This window comes from Rattus rattus, chromosome 3 (assembly GCF_011064425.1).
Source record: "Rattus rattus isolate New Zealand chromosome 3, Rrattus_CSIRO_v1, whole genome shotgun sequence".
In the NCBI taxonomy this organism is placed as follows: domain Eukaryota; kingdom Metazoa; phylum Chordata; class Mammalia; order Rodentia; family Muridae; genus Rattus; species Rattus rattus.
The window spans coordinates 95,688,527-95,710,630 of record NC_046156.1 but is presented as its reverse complement, the minus strand read 5'-3'; the positions used below and the strand labels follow the sequence as shown (position 1 = coordinate 95,710,630).

At 42.9% G+C, this 22,104-nt stretch overlaps 2 protein-coding genes across 11 annotated transcripts in view; one reads left to right on the top strand and one right to left on the bottom strand.

The window, feature by feature from the left end:
- Window positions 1-22,104, top strand: part of Med12l (mediator complex subunit 12L) — a 320,796-nt gene that overhangs the window by 197,882 nt on the left and 100,810 nt on the right. The gene's annotated exons all lie outside the window — the stretch shown is intronic.
- On the bottom strand, window positions 12,795-14,062 carry P2ry13 (purinergic receptor P2Y13). Its single transcript, XM_032898346.1, has one exon. It carries the CDS (start codon window positions 14,060-14,062, stop codon window positions 13,052-13,054), a length of 1,011 nt encoding a protein of 336 aa, XP_032754237.1. The 3' UTR covers window positions 12,795-13,051.

Here is a 22,104-nt window from a genome sequence, read left to right as displayed (position 1 = left end):
CACACACACACACACACACACACACACGCAAAATATTCAAAATATTTTAAATTGATCTTAGAGGAGAGGTGCACTGACTGTCTTGAATGACATTCTCTAACCAAAGATAATTCCATAAAATTACTTTTTGTGGACTGTGATGGTGCAGACTTTTACCACAGCATTCTGGGGGCAGAGACAGGTGTATATCTAGAGTCTGAAGCTAGCCTGGTATATATAGTGAGTTCCAGACCAGCCAGGGATATATGGTAAAGTGCTGTCTCCAAAATAGATATATAGAAAAAGTAAATAAAGTCCAAACACGTGCTTTGTATATTTTTTACTTGTGGTTTGTTTCTAAGGTAAGATGTCCATTTGTTACACTTGACCTTCAGTTCCTATGAAGCTCAGCTCGGCTTCACGATTCTCCTGCGTGTTAGGACTGCAAGTATTCGCTGTCTTACTTGGTGCATATTTTTTAAGCAATGACAAATATACATTATCAGAATAAAATTTAATTTGTGAATAATTCCAAAACTTTCAGATGAAAACTTCAATGTTAGCCTGTCATGGCGGCTTTAATCCCAGCACTTGGGAGACAGAGGCAGGTGGATCTCTGTGAGTTTCAGCCAGTCCGATCTGTACAGTGAGCTCCTACACAACCAGAGCTATATAGGAAGACCCTGTCTCAAACAACAGCAGCAGCAATAACAACAGCAAAACAAACAAAAATAAACAAGTAAACATGTAATGTTTAAACAAATGAATAAATGTTTTGTTGTCCCAAAAGAGAGCTCCCTGGGTAAAGGCTGCCACCAAAGTTGATAGTTACTTGAGTTTGAGCATCAGTGCCCATGCAGTGGAAGGAGACACTGACTCTTCCAAATTGTCCGTCATATATGAACTTTGACGTGTACTTCCCTGCTCTCAGATATGCCCAGAATAAATCAATGTGATGCACTTTTATGAGAATAATTAACTAATTTAACGAAAAACCTATTATCACAGATGAAGAGAAATAAAAATATCTTGGAGAGATATTTTTTAAGTTGGTAAATCTGTCACAGATTTAAACCTGCATTTGAATTATGTATACCTCATATGTTTTTAGGTCTTCCTTCAGTGTTTTACAGGAAAATAAATGTGGCAAATTACCAAATTTGTATTGCTAATGTATGTTTCAAAAACAAAACCAAAAGCAAAGGAACACAGATCCATGTTTAAAAACAAAATGGTACAAAACAAAAACCACAGGAGCACAGGTTGACACTTTCCTTCTGCTTAAGGAGGGATGTTACAGTGAGTAGAGGCTGGTCTTAGGAAAAGTCTCTGAATAAATGAGCCCGTTTAATAATGGCTTAGTCTTCTATAACTTTCCAGCAGCCCTTCACTTAGACTTGAGCCTCTGCACACTTGGAGCTCGCCTATGGCATTCAAAGCCAGTTCCCAGCAGTTTCAGCTAGGGGAGGTTTTGCACCGTGTAGACCTTGTTTGGGGACACTGGTGCATTTTTAAAATAAACTCTTACACCATGATCTGTAAATGATAAACAATGAGCTGTTCATGATTTGAAATCTTATTGCCAGGACAGCAGTCAACTGTTGAATCTTAAAAGCTTCCGTTCACTCCATTTTCTCAGTTCTGTCTGAAATCATGATAAGTCATATATTGGGACATGTATTTGGTGGGCTTCTGTTACAAGATTAACAAGTTCTGCTGTATTCTCCAAACTAATAACATTTATTACCTGGGTTATTTGGACCAACAAGTCATTCATACACACCCACACTCACCCCCATCCCACATCCCTACCCCACAGAGAGAGAGAGAGAGAGAGAGAGAGAGAGAGAGAGAGAGAGAGAGAGAGAGAGAGAGAGAGAGAGAGAGGGGCAGTCTCTCTCTGAAACATACCGAAACATACACACATATACAAATACACACACACACACACACACACACACACACACACACACCGCACCACACCACACCACACAACAAAGCACAGTTACCCACACACCTCCTTTTTCTGTTTTTGCATGGGTACCGAAGCATGTGTGTATGTGTTGATTGTTCAGGAGGAACAGGACGTGTTCCATCTCAGTGTGTGCTTAGGGTAGGATAGGCCTCCTTCCTCAGAGTATAAGCACACTGCCTGTTCGGGGATAGCATTCCCACATGTCTTTGTCTGGTGATGGAAATTAAGCCTGGTAATGAATAGGTTAACATGAGATAATCTTTGTGCATTACATTAGTCTTAAAAGTGTTGTGTGCTGTACTCTCAAGTTAGAACCTGTTAAAGCCAGTCTTTCCTAACATTCAGAAAAGGAAATCATACATGTTCAGACCCGAATGAATCAAATGGGCTTTGATGGAAAGAGCAGCTAGCAGCTAGTCCATACCTTTCATGGCATGGTAAACCTGTTTTTTAGTTTTTAGGGTTTTTTTTTTTCTACTTAATTTTATAACAAGCCTTACATTTCGTAAATCCTCAGGAGAAATTATAGCAATAATTATCTTACTACTTCAGTAACATGCTGGGAGCTCTTTTAGCAAATTCATTTTTATTATAGGTAGGTAGGTAGGGTTGGGTGCGTGCGGCATGCGCGTGTGTGTGTGTGTGTGTGTGTGTGTGTGTGTGTGTGTCTTGAATGATTAAAAATAGATCATTAAAAAATCCTTCAAAATTATATTTTATTTTTAGGTGATAGTATGAGGGTCAGAGAAAGAAACTATGGGAGTCATTTCTGTCCTGTTATCGTGGGTCCCAGGGCTAAAACCTCCTGTCATCGGGTTCAGTGAAAAGCAACTTTACTTGCTGAGTAATCTCATTTATCCTCCCCATCGAACACAATGTTTTAGCATTGGTAGTGACTTTAATGGCTTCTTACATCGTGGCCATGCGTGGCTATGTGCCTGTGACCTTAGCTCACCATAGGTATCTGCTACCTTACTTTTTGAGGCAGAGTCTTTCACTGAACCTGGGCAGAGATCCTGCCGTCTCTGACTCCCCAGCACACGCCCTTTTATGTGGGGGCTGGAGATGTAAACCCAGAATGTAAGCACTTTGGTGACTGGGCCATCCCCCCCCCCCCACATCCTTATGCAAGTTGAAAGAGTAGTTTTACTGTATTTCATCTAAATTTCCTAGTTGCTAAACACTTCTATATACCACTTCTATATACAGACTACACACATGCACACAAATCATTGCATGCCTTATTGGGGGTGATGAGTTTAAAGTTGTAGTCTTTATAACAAACTTAATACCTTTAACTGCTTATGCATGTATTCCCCAAAGATAACATTTTAAGTTGATTTATTTTTGTGTATGTATGTGTTCGCTTTTTTGCATGCCATGGTGTACATGCCCAGGTCAGAGGACACCTTGCCAGAGAGAATCCTTTCTTCCCACCATGGGACTTCCAGGGATCAAATTCAGGTCTTCAGCTCTGGCAACAAGCATTCTAACCTACTGAGCCATCTAACTGGCCTAATGAGATTCTTTTTAAAGAATTGTTACATTATTATTGGTTATGGTACTAAGACTAAAACAGTACGTGGAAATGCTCTGTGCATTAAATTCAGTACTCAGTATTATCTTAATATTTTTGTGGAATCTAATCGACATTGTACTTTACTTGGATTTTTGACTCTTATTCTTTAATCTTCGTTTTTACATTTTCTTTAATCCTCTTTGTAGAGGGAAGTTGGCACCCTCTGTTTAGCTGGATCCATCCAGTGGCTCTTGAGCAAAGAGATACTTATAGATTACCTAATTGAGTGAGTTCAGTTGAGTTTTAACATCCACAAAATGATGGTTTAATCACAGGTTAAAGATTACTTTTCCATGATAAATTCTTAATGAGATACAGACACTCAAGGAGAGAAGATCGTGTCAATAACACTATTGATGAGATTCCTCTCATTTCTGATGTGAGCCTTCTCCTCAACCTCGTAAATCTCCGTATGGGACACTGAACATGTGGCTTGTGTCATAGCATGGTCTCATTCCTCCATTCCTAGTTTCTGATCCTCGCTGTCAACCTGGGAAAGTGCTCTCTGTTATAGTGTTAGAAGGCACAGTGGTTTGCAACAGGATCCTTTTCTCCATCACTGTGACTTCCAGTATATCCAGTTCCTTCTCAAGGAAAATGTGCATATAAACATACTGGTAGTCCTTTGGATAATAGCCCACTGACACAGACAGCAAGGAAGAAAGTGAGTTCAGCTTCAGGTGACAGGTCTTGGTCCCTTTGGGTTTGTTTGTTTGTTGTTTAGCTGGAGTATTCCTGTTTACCCTAGTCTGGCCCTGAATTTATGGCAATTCCCCTGCCTCAGTCTTTGAAGTGCTGGGACCAGAGGCATGACTCGACATACCCAGCTAAGTGATGTGTACTGAATAGCCATGTCCTTTCCATACAGTCGGAATGTGGAGCAAGGATTGTAGCGAAAGCCTCAGACAATCTTCCTGTTTGTTTCCGTATAGAAGGTTATTCTGCACTTCATGTCTAGAAGCTGTGCATTTGCGCTGTGTGTAATTATCGCAAACCCTTTAATATTCCTTAGGCCAGATTGGTATCTTTGGGTCCCTATGCCTAAATTACTGTGTTTAATATGTCGCTTGAAGTGACTTGTGTGTATCAGGTCTTCAAAAAGCTCTAACCTTTTCTGGTATGAGAACATCCTTCCTAGTGGTTGATTAAAGGGGACAGAAGCTTTGGAGATTGAGTCTGGAGATAGCCAAGTCTGCTCTCGTCCTCCTCTTGTAACCTCTTCTAGGTCTGGCATCCTGACTGTCTCTCGGCTGTGTGCCTTGCTTTAATGTTGGGCTGTGACAAAACTGGTAACTGGGATCAGGTCAAGCCCAGTTTGGATCCTGGTGTCTGTTTCACAGCATTTTATACTTGGGCTAGTTCTTTAGCCTCAATGCGTTCTTAAGCATGAAGATGCTATAACTGGAGTGAGATAATGTATACAGGAGAGTTACCATGTGGTTTAGAATTCGTTGGTCTTCCATTTTTTCCTGATAGAAGGCATAGGTGTGATAGCTGGAATAAACGGGGAAGGTAGGTATGTCTTTATGCTTGGGAGCGTGAGATGATTAAAAGGTGAAGACCCTCCCTCAAAGGGGAGTTAGGCTATCCCTTTAGCTTTCTAGCTGCCTTCAGGAAGCTCCAGTTTCTTTTAGTGGTGAGCCAGGGAGTCTTGAAGCACTCTTTGTATCTTTCTTGACAGTTAGGAAGTTCAACATCAAAAAAAGATATGAAGGTGTTCATTCGGACATATATAGGGTGGATTTGCTTGCGAGAGATAATTCCGAGTAAAACCGAATACAAACAACCCACCTTGTAAGCACACGCACAGCATTCTAGTCCTATGCCTCAGGGTATTATGTTTGGCAGTTTGAGGTCTTTTTATTGGATTAGGAGAAGTTTGAATGATGAATAAAATATACTTTTTTTCCAAAGCAGAATTAGATATGTACTTGAAGTCTTAAACTGGGGTTTCTGTGTCTTTCTTATTCTTACTACTGTCTTCCTCTTACTACTCGTTTACTGTTTTAACTTCTGTCCTATTTTTTGTCTGCGTTCTGATGCTTCCCTTTCTCTTTCCTCCCTAGCTTCCCTTGCTCAACCTCTTTTTCTGCAGATACTTCTGAGAATGGGGCAAAGCAGTCAGGACTCAGGTAATAACACGGATCCCTCTAATGGTGGAATAACTATCATGTGACTAGGCCGCTTCTGTTGCCCGAGGTTGTTGCTAGACTTAGGGCTCATAGCCTGAGCCCCAACAAACCAGGATTGGCTGCCTGCCCTCGGTAAGCCAATTAAAGGAGTCAGATTAATAATGAGTAGCAGAAAAGGGAGATTTGTTCGATATGGGGCCACATTTGGAAGAGGGACGAGAGAGATCCATTGACCCTTTCAAGTCTGTCTTCAGGATTTCTCTAGATTCTCTAGGAGTAGGGTCTACGTAGAAGCAAGAGAAACATTTACTACATAATCTGTCAAGGTGTGGTCCCTTGCTTGCCTCTGCTCCATGTCTCTCCTGCGGGGTGAGTCTATCCGGCAAGGTGGGTCTGTGCTCTGCAAGATGAATCTCTCCTGCAAGGTCATTAACAATTTGAATATCTTTCTCTTGGTGACAAGTTTCTCCTTTTGATGTAGTCAAGACTCTAGCTATTTCCCCTCCCAGCAGTATTCTCCTAGAGAAGTTCTAATCCCTTGAGATTCATTCTCAATAGTGTGATAGGCAGAGGAAAGCTCGTGTTCAGTCATGCCAGGCAGACGGACAGAGCAATTAGCAGGCCGAATCCTACCATCTCATCAGTGCTCTGCTCGTTACTTCTTGTGGTCTGTAGTCCCTCTGAATCTCTTAAATGGAGTTATCCCTTCTGGAAAGAGAAGAGTTTACTTGTCTGCCCTCATTTCCCATTCACAAACTGGAGTACCACCATGCTACCTACCTCCTTTCAGTTACCTTGACCTCCTCAGACAGAGTATGATTTTGGTGACTGTCACTTCCTTCTTTAATGTCTTCCAGTACTTTGGACTCTATACACCCCAACCCCAGTTCATCCTCTGTTCCTCTTCTCCTGTTTGCTCTGTGCAACATGACCTCTTAGGTTTTCTGATCCTTAATCGCTCTTCCTGTCTCAGCAAAACTCTTGGCAGGATTAGTCTGGCCCTGTGTTCAGAACCTTTGTCGACATTTTGCCTTTTCTGTCTTGGCTTCTTGACTTGATTCCTCAATGACAACTGAGTTTGAGGACCCCCCCCCCGCCCAAATATGCAATTTGCCTTTCTTCATGACTCAGTACTTCATCCAGTCTAAGGGTCTCTATAGACTCTTCTGTTGAAGGAGGATGCTATACTTACAGTGAATTCCTTGAGGATATGTTTTATACATTAATCATAAACATACTGTATACAGAATTCCCTAAGTAAGCTTGGATTAGGAACTCACAACTTATCCCCTTGAAAATGACTCCAGGCCATGTGCTGCCATGTAGGGGGCTGGATGGAGTTTGGTTTGTCTAACAACTCAGTTGAGTTAGGAGGCAGAGACAAAGCTTGGACATGACAGACAGCAATAGGTAACAGACTTTATTAAAAACACACACACACACACACACACACACACACACACACACACACACACACACACACACACACACACATACACACACTCACAGCAAAGCTGCAGGGGAAGAATTGGGACCAGAATCTATTCTTCTTCAAAGGGTTGGGATTTTAAGTGGTTGGGGTGGCCTGGAATGGATCCCTTCTTCTAACTTTGGGTTGGTCAATGTAGACAAAAGAAATGGGAGCAGTGGTGACAGCGCTGGTTTTGAAGTATCTGACCAGCTTGGATTGGTCAGCCTCAGTAGGGCCCCTGTTGTCTGGAGGAAAAGCTCACTATGGTTTTGTTTCTGCTCAGGAAGGTGAGAAAAAAGCTAAAATTTGGCCATCTTTTTATCATTATCAGGGTTCTTCCCTGATCTAATTGTCAGGGATCTGTCTCTTTCCTGCTCAGGCCTGCAGATGAAAGGGGACCTCCTAGTCTCCGTGGCTCTTTCAATTAAATTGAAAGTCTTCAAGATGCATAATTTTTTTTTTTCCCAGAAGCACAGCCCATACCGTGTGGTTCTGCATCTCAGAAGCTCCAGTGGCTCATTAGAGAAGTCCAGATGCCTGTGACATGCTCTGAGGCGGGGTCCTGAGCTTCCTGCTGCTCACCTTGTGCATTGACACACTGTGGGATTGCAGTCTGTGTGCTTGTATCCCCTCCTGGGGTCGCTGGTAATCCTGTGTGCTGCATAACATTCTCTTCTAAATGTTTCATTTCCCTTCAAATTCTAGTCCAAAAGCTCATCTCCTCTGAGCCCTTCTTTAACCCCTCTCTTTGAAATTAGTCTTTTCAAACCTCCAAACTTCTGTGGTTTGATAACCATGCCCCACACAGCACCTCCCACTCACTGTGGTTTGCATTCCTCACCTGGGTGCAGCCTCAGAGATCAGCCGTGAGCCCAGCACACACAGGAAGACTGGCCTAGTGAGCATGTGAATCCAATTTGGGACTTTCATTTCCCTCAGGAACCCAACTGGTGGAACGCCGGCTAGCACAGGGTAGACCAGGGTGCTGAGATAGACCCTATCTTCTTCCAAGGGTGATGAAACTCATTTACTTCTCCCCTTTTCCTTCCCAGGGGCCACTGTTTCACCATTCACCAGACAGGTTGATGTCAGTCTCCTTGGAGTCCTGCTTGCCCTCCTGTGATGTGTGCAGAGCAGTTCAGGTTCTGGTCTTGAGGCCACTTGTCTGGGTGTCAGGATGAGCTGTATCCATGTTTGCCACCAGGGAACTGCACACCAGTGGCACAATATCTGTCCTCTCTGCACTTTTGCTTTCTTATTTCCTTTTACCATCAGGCAAACTCATAGCCTCTGCTTCAAGGATATAGTGATAGTTATAAAGGGGAGGAGAGGGCAAGGGGATGGCTCCTGGTAAAGCAAGCCTTTGTAGCTCCGGTACCCTCATAAAAGCCAGGTAAGCATGGTGGTCTGCTTAATCCCAGACCACAGGAGTTGGTTGCCCCGAGTAGCTTGAGTGATAGGCTCTAGGCTCAGCAAAGACCCTGCCCTAATATGGATTATGGAGAGTGAACAAGGAAGATGCTCTGTAGTAAATCAGGCCTCCACATGCATATTCCTGTGTGCCCACACAAGTGCAAACACACATCCAGACACATGCACGCACGAGAACAGTGATCCTTTTAAAGTGTCCAGCAGCACAGCGCTAGCACACCACAGGCAGTTGGGCATGGGAGTGGGAAGTAGGGTGGGAAGGTTCTGGAATGGGGGGCCCTCGTTAACTTGGGTCTGAGCTTATCAGCTAGCACTTCCTGGGCTGCCTGTAGCCCACACATGATGATGTTATTTTGGAAAAGGCAGGGGTTGTGGGAGTAGCTGTGGAAGTTATAAAGTATATAAGGCATAGATCAGGAAACCGAAGTTGTGCCATTTTTCGAGAATATTGTCATTTAAGATGGGTTTAAAAGCTAGAGTCTAACTTAGGTCCCCAGCCACGCTGAGCTCTGAGATTTTATGCAGGTGACCTCGTCTTTCAGTTTCTCAACTTCATCTCTAAAGGGAAAATAATGAGAGTGCTTTATTGGGTTCCTGGGACTGCTAAATGATGGAATGTGTTGACAGCTTTGTCTACCTGCCTGGCTAGTAAGAAGCATTACCTAATACGTTCACACTTGTTTTCAGTACTCCTGGTTTTACCACTGCCGTGGCTTCCAGCGAGCAACCTGAATTGCCTACAGTGTCAACATTTAGTATCATAGCCGATGTCCCTTAAGAGAGGCATCATCTTCCCAGTTAGTCAATTCCTATTCCTGCCACCTTGTAGCTGTCCTGCTCTCCTACTAACAATGTTGCTTTGTCTCTGGTTCATTAATCTTAGATTAATCAGAAAGTCAGTTTGTTTTTATGTGACTCAGGGTGGCCTGAACTTTGTAACTCTCTCTATAGACCAAGCTGTCCTCAACTTTATGATCCTGCCTCAGCTTATTATAATTAGAAAATGGGATTATGTGTGTCCCACGGATTGCCAGTCAGTTTCAATGGCGAGTGTGGGCCTTCCCAGATCCTTAGGGCCATGATCCTAAATGCGCAGGTAAAGCCCATGGCACCCGTGTCACCTGGAAGCTTGAACTGAGCCTTGCTGGGGCGTGTCCAGCAATCTGAGTTTTAGGGTCGTCTCAGCCGATTCTGGTGACCACTAAAGCATGTGAACTTTCTAACATGTGTGTCCTCTACTTTTATTATGCATATTGGGTCTCTGTGTGAAGTTCAGAATCTTCCAGTCTGTCCCTAGACCCTACAGATACTTTGTAAATTCTGTAGTAACTAGGGCTGGTACCTTGTAAATCCTTTCCTGTCTTAGATAGCAGACACTGGGTGGCCTGGGTTGTTCTGTTCTGGGTGCTCTCTCCTGTTGAACTGTGTGGGAACTGACCTGTGGGGCTCCTCTCTGTACAGTGACTTTGTCATTGTCATCCTGGCTCATGTCACTGAACTGAGAATCATCATTGCATCTCTGCCCCGCCCCCGTTCCCATGGTAGAGTAACTTCCTGTGGTTTCTCTACAGTGTTTCCCTGTGTGGTAATTACACTCCCGTCGTTTCCCCTCATAGAAGATGCTTGGAGGCCTCACCCTAATTATCCAGCGCAAATAATTATATCCTAGCTTTTGACAAAAGCCCACAATTTTGCTGTGATTTCAGCTCACACACCGCATAAGAGGGCTATGCTTTTTTAAGGAGCTCTGGAGTTTACTAAGAAAAGGTCTCATACAGATTTAAGCCCAGGCCTGTGGGGGAGCTGAAGAAGACAGGATTACAGAGTACTACACTCTATCTCAGAGCAGACCAAGTGTCTGAAGGCTCAGCGCTTCTTTCTTTTCATTCCATCCTACTTGTTCATGGCCAGGTTATATATCGTGCCATTCTGTAAATATCCTAGAGTTTTGAATCTACCTTGAGAGCTGAGAGGTTCCTTGAGGGAATGTAACTTTAAGATAGGCCTAAAAGGCCTCTTTAGGTTCCTGGCAACTTTGTTGTATAGATCAGACACTTTGCTTTTGTTGCTGTTGTTTTGAGAGAAACTTGCACCTGGAGAAGTGATTGGCCATCCCCACACGGAAGATGTTGGTGTGCTGGGATTACATAGGTGTGTACCACAACACTTGACTAGGCCGTCCACTTCTGACTATAGTACTGTAATGGAAGGAAGTCTTTGAACTTGTGAAACACAGATTTACTCTTGAAATTATGTCTGGAAATACCTCTCTTAAAAGTGTGTATATTAGTGGTAAGTCTGAAGTTGTCATCAGAGGTAAGATGGATAAGTTATACTACAAGTGTGGATTGCTAGTTAACGTGCGGCTCAGACACACTTATGTGCAGCACAGTGCTGGGGCCTTCCTGTGACTGTCCTGGGCTCTGTAATGGTATATAGATTTAGTGAACTATGTAATAATACAAATGATTTCACTGTTTTGTTTAACAGACTTAGAATCGATCTGTAGAAGAGCTTTGGGATTTGTAATATGCTGTAGTTACAGGTTTGACCTACCCAGTTACTGGAAAACTAAAGCATTATGTCAGCAGCCTCGAAATTCAATGGCTGGGCTGTTTAGTCTCCTCGTTTCATTTGCAGTCTTTCCTAGCTCAGGTAGGTGGCATCGCTCCTCAGCTGTCACTATCAGAAAGCAACTAAAGAGAGTTCAAGAACTTAAGCTTGCATTTTAAAACATCTTATCTTTTTCTTCTGGGTACTGGGGCTCAAATCTAGGATCTTGTATATGCCCAACACAGGTTCTACCACTGAGCCACACTCCCTGCCCTGGAAGCCTACTCTGTTCATGATAAATCAGTAGGAGTTGGCTGCCTTCCTTTTGCTTGTACAGTGCATTATATAAAATAAGGCCCATCTGGGCTGGGTACTTTGATGTATGCATTTAATCCTGGCCCTCTACTTGGGAGGCGGAGGCAGGTGGATCTTTGTGAGTTCCAAGACAATGAGAAAAGAATAGTGACACCCCATCTTTTACCAAAAAAAGGCTCCTTTTGATTTGTTTTAGCAGACATTTATTAATTGCACAGTGCATACTTTAGTGAATTATCCTAAATCAATGCGATAACTAGTTGAGGGATGACGTCACACAGATGAGGAATGAGCTGGAGGAACAGGGGGAGGTTGGACAGGTGAGGTCACCTGGAGTAAAGGACAGCAGCTTTTAAGTTTCACCAACTGATAGGAACTTATAAGGTTAGTCAAATGGCAGGTTCCTCAGACAGTGGGGTGAGGACAAAGCATGCCATATTAAACTTGAGTCCGTGAGGTCACGGTTAGTAAAGAATTCCAGAGCATCCTGGCCTCTGTGGTCTCTGAGGCCACGGAAGGAGAGAAGCCTAGATTTCTTATTACAGGCCAGTTAGAGGAAGAGTCCTCATGTCCTCTAGAAAAGCCAACATCACCAGCCACATACTTCATTTTTTTTTTTTTATAACCTGTAAAGAAATCTAGGGAAGTAAATGGGCCTAAATAAAATGAATCAGGCTTCAAAAAGTCATCCCACATGGATAACACTAACCACAGGCCTACCGTTCCATTGATTATATGCACTAAAGATACACAGTTCTATACATAGTTAGTAGAGTGCATCCTGTCTGGGATATATGCAGTCCATTTTTGGGGGGAATGTGGGGGGGAAACTTTGGAAGATAATAAAAATGTATGATTTATCTGTCTTTTTAAGAACCCTGTGTTTGGGAGATGTGGTCAAGAATTAAAGCAACCAGTATAAGACAACGTGTAACAAGACCCTAATATATAGACAAACAGTGGGAGAAATAACTATTTCCCAACAGGGTGCAGATGATTGACAGCTCAGATTGAACATGGCTGTAAACTGGCTTTGCCTGTCGCGTGTGGCTCCCTTCTGATGCTCTGTTTAGATGCAGAAGCAACCCTTTGCACTTGTAGGAAGGAAATCTTTGAGATTCCTGGGTTTATTTTGATCAGACTGTCTCTCTTTCAGCCCCACCCTTTCCCGTACAGGCACTGGATATGCACGTCTGTTGCTCTCTGTCCGTAAGTGTCTGCATTCTAAGGGCTATAAAAACCCAGCGTGACGTTTTTGGACTTGTGCGTGTGTGAGAACATGGGATGGTAACTAGAAGGGAGGTTTTTTTTAGGCAAACCTGTTTCCCATTAGCTGTTTCCATAATCACACGAATGCTCTTGAAAAGGTGACATCTAGTGGTCATTTGCTTTATTACACGTTCTCTTAATGTTAATTCATCCTGCTTGCAAATACAGCTACGTGGTTAAAATGGGCATAATCTTTTCCGTACACGAGGATAATAAAATGTAGGAAACTGTTTGTTCCCCTCTTTTTTTTTCCTGTAATGCTTAAATGAAGTCTCCACGTAAATGGCCTTTTGAAGTCCTATCCTCACATAGAAAAATGTGTGAAATTAGCCTGTGGGACAAAGTGGTCAGGATAGGGTGATGTTGTCTGTCTGACTGCTGTGGTGCTCATCGCTGGACGCCGCTGTCTTTGTCCTCCATCTCATACATGGCACCTTCCGGGTGAACTTCTTACACAAGATGATATATATTAAGGGGTCCATACAAATGTTAGTTGTTGCCAGGAAGAGAGTTGATTCTTTAGCAAGAAACAGCTGGTTTTCTAATCTACAGTCAGTCTTGTTGGTGGTTTGACTGTGGGTGTATGGTACTCTGACAAAATGAAACGGGGCAAAGCAGACAAAGAAGACAGCCATGACGATAAATACCTTCGCCTCCAGCCGCTTGTGCTTGCTGTCCCTACTTTTAAACTTCCTATAGGAGTCGTATACCTTCTTGGCAATCACCGTGTAAAACAGAAGCATCAGAATAAACACAGTCCAGAAAATGAACTGGCATGTGTGACTGACTACTTGATGCCACAGCAACCCCAGGGGACTCTTTAGGGACGCACATTTCTTCACGGTTGATGCCGTTGCCTCTTTGTTCAAGATCATGTTCGGCAGGGAGATGAGGAACATCAGGAGCCAGATGGAAATGGAGACTATTTTTGCGAAAGCAGTCTTCTTCACAAAGGTTTTCCTAAACGGTACGATGATCTTGAGGAATCTGTCAAAAGCGATGAGACCCAGCATCATGATGCCGACATACATCGTCTCGTAAAAGACCACGGATGAGAAAGTGCACACGAAACCCCTGAGCTGCCAGGGTGCAAGGCGCGAGTCAGAAAGGATTTTGAAAGGGAGCATTAGTGTCATTATCAAGTCTGCCACCAGGGTGTTTTTGAGGTAGATGATAAAGGTGGAATTGCTGGGGATGTGGATGAACACCCAGAGGGCCAGGGTGTTCAGCAGGATGCCTGTGAAGAAGACCACAGTGTAGAGCACTGGGAACAGCAGCTGTGTCATCCGAGTGTCCCTGGGGCACCGCTCAGACTTGTTGAAGCCCTGCATCCCAGTGGTGTTGACCGTCTCGAGCATCAGCTGTTACACATAAACATGCACACAAAGAGAGGTAATCAAAGAGTCCTCGTGAGTTGGCAAATGACTACTTTTTTGTAAAAACAAACTTATTATTTAACTCAGCAGATTGGATTCTTTGACTAGAATTTTTGAACATGTAGCTTAGTTTTTTGGTCCCCCACTGCCTGTTGTTTTTTCTTTTCTCTTTAGTTTGGTTTTGTTTTTTAAAGTCCCGTTAATGTCCACCCTTGCGAAATCCAAACAGCAAGCACCAGTCATTACATGGCAGTAACGGAACCCAATTTAAGATGTTTTCGTGCAGGGCAGTTTGTCATGTATTACGTAGTACCTTATGCTTAGAGCCTGTGATTACAGAATATTACATTTAGATTTTTTTTAAAAAAAATTTAACCACATTCTACCTTTAATAGCAAGCAAATTCATAAGAAAAATTAAACTGACCTTCGTTTGGGAAGACACTCAGCTGTATGAGTTGTGACAGTCATTAGCTCAACCACCGAATAGCTTGTGAAGTAAAGGTTCTGCTTTCTTATACTGGTTCTCCTTCCTCATTTCCCCTTGCGGGCTTCTGTATACCCACATTTTCTAGAACCTCTTTATCTCTAGACCTTCGGAGCATTTGCCAGTAATAGTTATTGGTCGTGTGCACTGAGTATGGAGTCCAGTGCTTTCACTGGCTCGGCAGGCGCCTCCACTCAGCCACACTCCTAACATCTGGGATATTTTATTATATTAAATTATATGTATAAGGGTGAGTATGCATTCAGGTGCCCTCAGAGGCCAGAGGTGTTAGATTCCCTGGGACTGGGGTTCAAGGTGATTGTGAGCCATTGAGGTGGGTACCTGAAACATGCTTTTAGCTGCCCAATTATTTCTCCAACCCCAGTGTTTGCTTTTAATTATTCATGTTCAGCGACCTTATTGAACACCTCATATGTAATAATAGGGGTTAAAATGTTGAGGAAAGTACTATGAAATCACAACCAAGTGGAAGGATAAGTCTTAATTTGAAAATCAAGTCATCTTCTGTGTCCTTACAGCCTGGGCTTGCAAGGAGTTTTTATGTTGAAGGACAGTGTTTTTATTTTTGCTGTTGTTGTTGTTGTCTGTTTCACTTTGTTTTGTTTCTTCAGACATTGCTGTTAGTCTTGTGATCCCCAGATCTGTGACAGATTATGTGTCAACATTTCCTAAGAAGTGATAACTACTATCCCTGGACCTGTGTGTTATTTGGTATTAGGTTTAAAGAAATGTTTTAAGAGCTATACACCTCATTCCCTCATTCCCTCATGTAGCAAGTTTGAAATCCTCATCTACTTCCTTAGGAGTGTAAGGGAAGGGGGATCGATGGCCTAACCTGGACATTTCAGAGAAAACTAAAAGGGTGAGCAGCTCATTGCTTTGGTTTCTTGAATTGACAATTGGAGTGAAGATACAGTGTGACACTTTTAGGAAGTCCTTTTGGGAAACCACCAACACTCTTCAAGAAGTTTTGAATCAGTGCTGGGCTAAGATTGATACAATGTTTCCTTTTAGATCTCAGGGCGTGTGCAGAAAGTTAGCATGTGTGCCAGTGTGCTTCCCTGCCAGACAGATGAAGAGAAAGAGGAAATTAGATGCTCTTACGGAGAATGTGTGGCTATCTGTGGCGAGTTTCACTTCACAGTCCTTGCCACGCACTTATTGTCGAGATGGACCCTCTTGAGGGTTTGGCCAACTAGAAAATCCTATATTACTTCGTTGAGGATTTGGAACACACTGATTCCACACTTGGACATTTTAAAATGCAGTGTACTGTGGTTCCTGGGAAGTTTGGTTAGCTCTAAGGAATGAGTGGCACATTTTAAAAGTTTTCTCTTTGGCTAAAATATGTTAGGATTTCACGGATGTAATGCCCCCTAACTTAAATATATGTCTTTTTGCTTCACAAGAGTATAAAAACCTAGCAAAATCAATTTTAAAGCATAGGTTTTTTTTTTTTTAAGCTTTCATAGTCAATTTTAAGTTTCTCAGTAGCCCCCAATCCAGTATAACAATGAAGGTCTAGAAAGTTTTACTTTAAACAAGGGACATTCTATACAGGATAATTTCATAATATGAGAAGTAGAAATCACGTTTTGGCCAAATTTCAAAATGCCAAATGTGGGAAACTTTGAAAAGAGGAAACGATCAGCAGTGGCCATTTCTAGGGTCACAAAGGTACATTCTTTTGTTTGTGAAATACCTAGTGTGTGTGTTTTGTTCCGTCAATGAATTATCTTTCCAAAATGTGGGTTCCATGGATTGAACTCTGCATGGTCATGGTTGGTCTTTACTCACTGAGCCATCTTCCTGGCCCTAACATACTACATTCTTTTAAAATGAGAGCTTCAAAGGGCTTCCTTTGGTAAGTATGTTACTTTCTCCCAGTAATGCTGGTATTTGTTGGAAAACATATTCCCTTTGGAAGGGCCTGTCTATACGCTGCTCCCTGGGGCTGTGTGGAAGTACCATCTCAAAGCTGCAGGGCTTAGGGCCAAGTGTTTGTCCACCTGTTGCTGTTTTTGGTCACTTGGGAAATTATTTACACTCACTGTGAAATACTTGCCTCCTCCTTATTATGAAGTACATGACAATACCCTTTTCATAAAGTTAGGGATAAAAGAACATCCAGCACATGCTTACAATGATGCCTGTCATTGCAGATGTCATGCAAGCTTGCTAAGTCAACTAAGAAGAACACAGGAATACAGGGCTTATTAGTTCATGAAGGCCAGGAAGGAAGAACTAAAAAAAAAACCAAACAAACAAACAAAAAAACATGTAAAGAAAAGTCTCAGAATTTAGGGGCCTGCCAAGTGGGAATAATTTAAAATTTGAATTCTAATATGCACTAAGAAAATAGAGTCAAAATAATAAAAATCAAAATGGCTATGATATTATAGGTAACTATATTATCACAGTCCTTATAATAGCAATATAATCCAGCCTTATTTGAGAGATGAGAATCAAAATGCAGGAATTAAGTACCTTCCCAAAATAGTGTTACTAGAGACCCCACCAAAACCACCACTGGCCCTAGAGCCTGCCTTGTCCCAACCCCAGCACACCCCTGAGATAGCAACAGGATCAGTCTGGAGTGGTTTACCCCATTCTGGAGTCCTTATGGCAAGAGTCAATGATTGATACAGGGAAAAGAAGCTGGCAGACTTGTAGTTCTGTCTGGTACCAACTTGGGTTTAAGGTTAGAAATGTAAATGGTCAGCTGGGGCAAACTGGTCTGTGGTGGAAGTTGTCTTCCCCTGCCTCCTTTCCTAGTCTTCTCAGGACTCCTGAGCGAGATTAAGGCTAAGAGCATAGGGACCTCTGTCGCTGTAGTTAATATATGTCCTGTAGTCATATTGGGAAGTTGATGTGGTTTCTTTCATTTTCATTAAGGATGTAAGCTGAAGTGGGAACTCATGTATTCCTAGGAGAGATCTCTCATTTACTCTGAAATACACTGAGGTACTTTCCTTAGATTCTGTGAACATGTTTTAAACTTTCCAGTTAGCATAACCAAAGGTGAGGAGTTAAACACACTATGCAGTTTCCAAGCAGCGATGTCCTGAACTATTGGGAAGTGGAAATCAGTATTAGAAAAATCTCTTCAGGGATTAGCAGTTAAGAGTACTGGCTGCTTACTCTTCCAGAGGTCCTGAGTTCAGTTCCCAGCAACCACATGGTGGCTCACAACCGTCTGTAATGGGATCTGATGCCCTCTTCTGTTGTGTTTGAAGACAGCTACAGTGTAACCCACATAAATTGAATAAATAAATCTTTTTTTTTAAAAGAAAAAAAAAAGAGAAAAATCTCTTTGGTTAAATAGAAACAGGTAATAAATCCACAACAATACTTGAAATGCTTAATATTTAGTTACAAGAATTTTGCCATAAAAGAAAACTTATGTTTAAAAATTAAATACATAGGAGATGACTTAGTAGGTAAAGCACTTGCCACACAATCATGGAAGAATGAACTTAGATCTCCAGAACCCATATAAAGCTAGACACAGTAGTGTGTATATGATTCTGTCATTCCTATAGCAAGACTGGAGATGCAGAAACAGAATTCCCTAGAAGCTTGCGGACCAGTTAGTCTGGTATACACGCACGGCAGTGAAAAGGAGACTCTATCTCAAACAAAATAGAAAATGATGTTTGACACCTGAGGTTGTCCTTTGATACCTATATGTGTGCTATGGTGTACACAGGCCCACACTCACATGAGGACATATGTGTGTGCACGCACGCACACACACACACACACACACACAAACATACACAAACACATGTACACACACATACACACAAACACAAACACACACATATACACACATACACAAACACACACATATACACACATACACAAACACACACACACACACACACACAACTATTTGAAAACTCTAAATACCGGTGCATAGATAGCAAGAAGTTATCTACATTTATACTAGTGTAAGTATTTATGCTTGTATTTAACTAAATAAGCATAAATTGGGTTTTGTTTTAGCCTATGTTAGTACATAATAATAAGGACAGCTTTCCCCTTATTTTAGTTAACTTTCTGAGCTGTCACTGCTGAACGTTTGAACTCAGGTACTCTCGAATGTTTGTTTTAACATATTTGTAAGAATGGCTGGATCAAGAGTTATGTGTCAAAATCGTATATGATATTTTCAAAAAAGTTTCTTCAAAGAGTCAACTTGAAAATTTTAAGTAAAAACACACCATGCCATGTAAGTATAGGTTTATGCTATTAGGACATATGTCCCTTTTATTTTCCTATTGCCCACTTACTCTCCTTCTGGAAATCACCACCTGATGTTCTTCACAGTCTGCTAAACCCATGCATCTCTTGGTGCTTGCGGTTGGTCGTGTGTCCACATCTTCACTTCTCACTGGCGACCCTAATCCCACCGTGGCTGCCACTGAAATAGCTGCCGGTGTGGTGGGAGGCGTCCGTCTCTGGGGTTTTATTTCTGTTGTAAAGCAGTAATTCAAGGGTTGGCAGGTTTTTATCCTTTTTAAAGGGCTCTTGTTTTAGGTGATTCCTGCTGATCGGTCTTCCTTACCCGAGCCCGGCTCTACCGCTGTGGCATCGGAAGTCTTAGGTATTCAGTCTGCACAGTGTGGGCTGTGTTGTTGGTAAGCCTCACTGTAGACACTGGGAAAATTTCCCCCAAAGTTGGAGAAATTGCATTTTTTTTTTAATGAAATCATTTATTTACTTTACATCCTAACCCTGGTTTTCCTTCCTCCTCCTCCCAGTCACCCCATGTCCCAATCCATTCCTCCCTTTCCCTTCAGAAAAGGGGAGCCCTTCATGGACAGCAGCCAGCCCTGGCTTATCCAGTTACAGTAAGAGTACGTGCATCTCCTCCTGTTGATGCTGGATGAGGCAGCTTCATAGGGAGGAAGGGTTAGAGAGACAGCCCCTGCTCTTGCTGGTAGGAGTCCCACTTGAAGACCAGGCTGCACGGCCGTAATGCATGTGCACACACACACACACACACACACACAGCCACACACACACACACACACACACACACACACACACACACACACACAGCACCTAGTTCAGTCCCATGCAGGCTCCATGGTTGCCAGTGCAGTCTCTGTGAGCCCCTGGGGGCCCAAGTTAGTTGATTCTGTAGCTTTTCTTGTAGTATCTGTGAACCCTCTGGTTACTACAGTCTTTCACCTCCTCTTCCGCAGGGTTCTTCAAGCTCTGCCTAACATATGGCTGTGAATCTCTGCATCTGTTGCTGGGTAAAGCTCCTCTGATGGGGTGGGCCCCCTCTCACGACACGGGTCTCAAGCTGGACCAGTCATTGTTTGGCCACTCCCTCAGTTTCTGTTCCATCCCCAGCACATCTTGTAGATAGGACAAATTGTAGGACAAAGGTTTTGTGTCTGGGTTGCTGTCCTCATTCCTTCATTGGAAATCTTGCCTGGTTACAGGAGATGGCCAGGTCAGGCTCCATATCCCCCATTGCTAGGAGTCTTAGCTAGGGTCCTGGGACTTTCCATCGCACTAGGTTTCTAGCTCATCCCAGACATGCCCCTATTCCAGTTGTCTCTCCACCCCGCCCCAGCCTGATCCTTCCTATTCCCCACTTCCAATCCCCCCTTCAGGTCCCCCATCCTCCCATGAAGGTCTATTCTATTTCCTCTTCTCTGAGATTCTCGAGTTCCCCTGGGCTCTCCTTGTTAGTTTCATGTCTGTGGATTGTAGCATGGTTATCCTGTACTTTATGACTAATATCCACTCATACATGAGTACACACCATGTTTGTCTTTCAGGGTCTGGGTCACCTCACTCAGGATGATCTCTTCTAGTTCCATCCATCTGCCTGCAGATTTCGTGATGTCATCGTTTTTAAATTTTCTTTACCCATTCTCCAGTTGAGGGATGTCTAGGTAGTTTGTACTTTCCTGGCTATCACAGGTAAAGCTGCTGTGAACGTAGCTGTGAAGTGACCTTCTGGAATGGTGGAGTCTACTTTGGGTGTGATAGAGCTGGGTCTTGAGGTAGATCAAAGCCCAATTTCCTGAGAAACCAGTTTCCAAAGTATCTGAACAAGTTTGCACTCCCACTGGCTGTGGAAGAGTGTTCCATTGCTCCCTTGCTCCACATGCTCGCCAGCACGAGCTGTTACGTGAATTTTCGACCTTAGCCTTGGCTAAGATGGACTCTCAGGGCCATTCTGGTTTGCATCTCCCTGATGGTAAGGATGGTGAACATCTCTCCCAGTGCATCTCAGCCACGAGAGAGTCCTCTGTGGAGAATTCTCTGGTTAGGTCTGTGCCCCATCTTTTAATTGGGTTATTTGGTTTGTTGATGTGACCTTGGAATTTTCATTTCCTATAAATTCCACATGACACAGAATTCATTCTTAACAATATAGAAAGCATTTTCAGACCCTAGGATTCATAAACCAGTGTTGAACTGGGAACTCTAAGCAGTAGCCGTGGTTCAGCAAGGCCTGCTTCAGATGTTTGCTGTGAGAAATCTCTGAGAAAAACTGCTAACTGCTAGCACCCTCAGTCCCGGTAAGCCACTGAGCTAAGGGACAATAGTACATTTTATGACCTCATGCTTTTATCTACTCATGTATACCAAGTTTGGTTTTCCCTAAAATAATTGTTTGGAAATGTGAGATGTGTTATTTTTTTATATGTCAAAGTATTAACAGTTGGAGATGGTGGCATGCTCTATGTAGAGTAGACATTTGATAGTACCAACAGTTTTTTAGACTGCCAGCTTTGGGGAATTTTGAGACAGGGTCTTTCTGTGTAGCCCTGGCTATCTTGGAACTCACTCTGTAGACCAGGTTGGCCTTGAACTTATGAAGATCTGCCTGCCTCTCCCTTGTGAGTGCTGGGAGTAAAGGCATTCACCACCACTGCTCTGCTAATTTCATGTTGTGTATATATAACTATCACACACAGGTAGTTCTTAGTAAAGTGTAATAACCCTATCAGCATTACATTGTCTGTCTCTTGTAGAAAACTATCACAGTAAATGGGTGTAACCACAAAAGGAGGGGAGTCTGTACCCCAACAGCAGTCTCTCAGTGTTCATACTGAATTCATGGGATCTTGACAAGGAGCTTTTGTACACCTCCCGTTCTATACCTGGGCAGTTTGAGGGATGCTCATGTCTATCTCCTATGCAGAGTAAAGATTGGTGGCAATAATTGATTACTAAATTCTCTTCTGTTGCCCACACTCTGGTATTCTTACAAAATGAGAAAAGTATGTGTCTAGTCTTAGAGGGAAGTACCATGGCAGAACTGGCACTAGCCGGATGCTCTGCACTCTGCATCACAGGATAGACCCCTTTCCTATTGCAGTGTCAGTGGTGGGACCTGGGTCCCATGCAGTGTTATCGGTAAGAGCTCTCTTGGATCTGTGTCCCTAGCCTGCACATTCCCATGTTTGACAGTCTGTATGCATCTCCAACATCTTGTTCTCTCTGTGGCAGAGCAGCCTAGGAAGTGCGGCCACCTTGGAATA

Coding starts and splice junctions, on each gene's coding strand:
- P2ry13 (XM_032898346.1), bottom strand. CDS start 14,062: ATGCTCGAGACGGTCAACACCACTGGGATGCAGGGCTTCAACAAGTCT.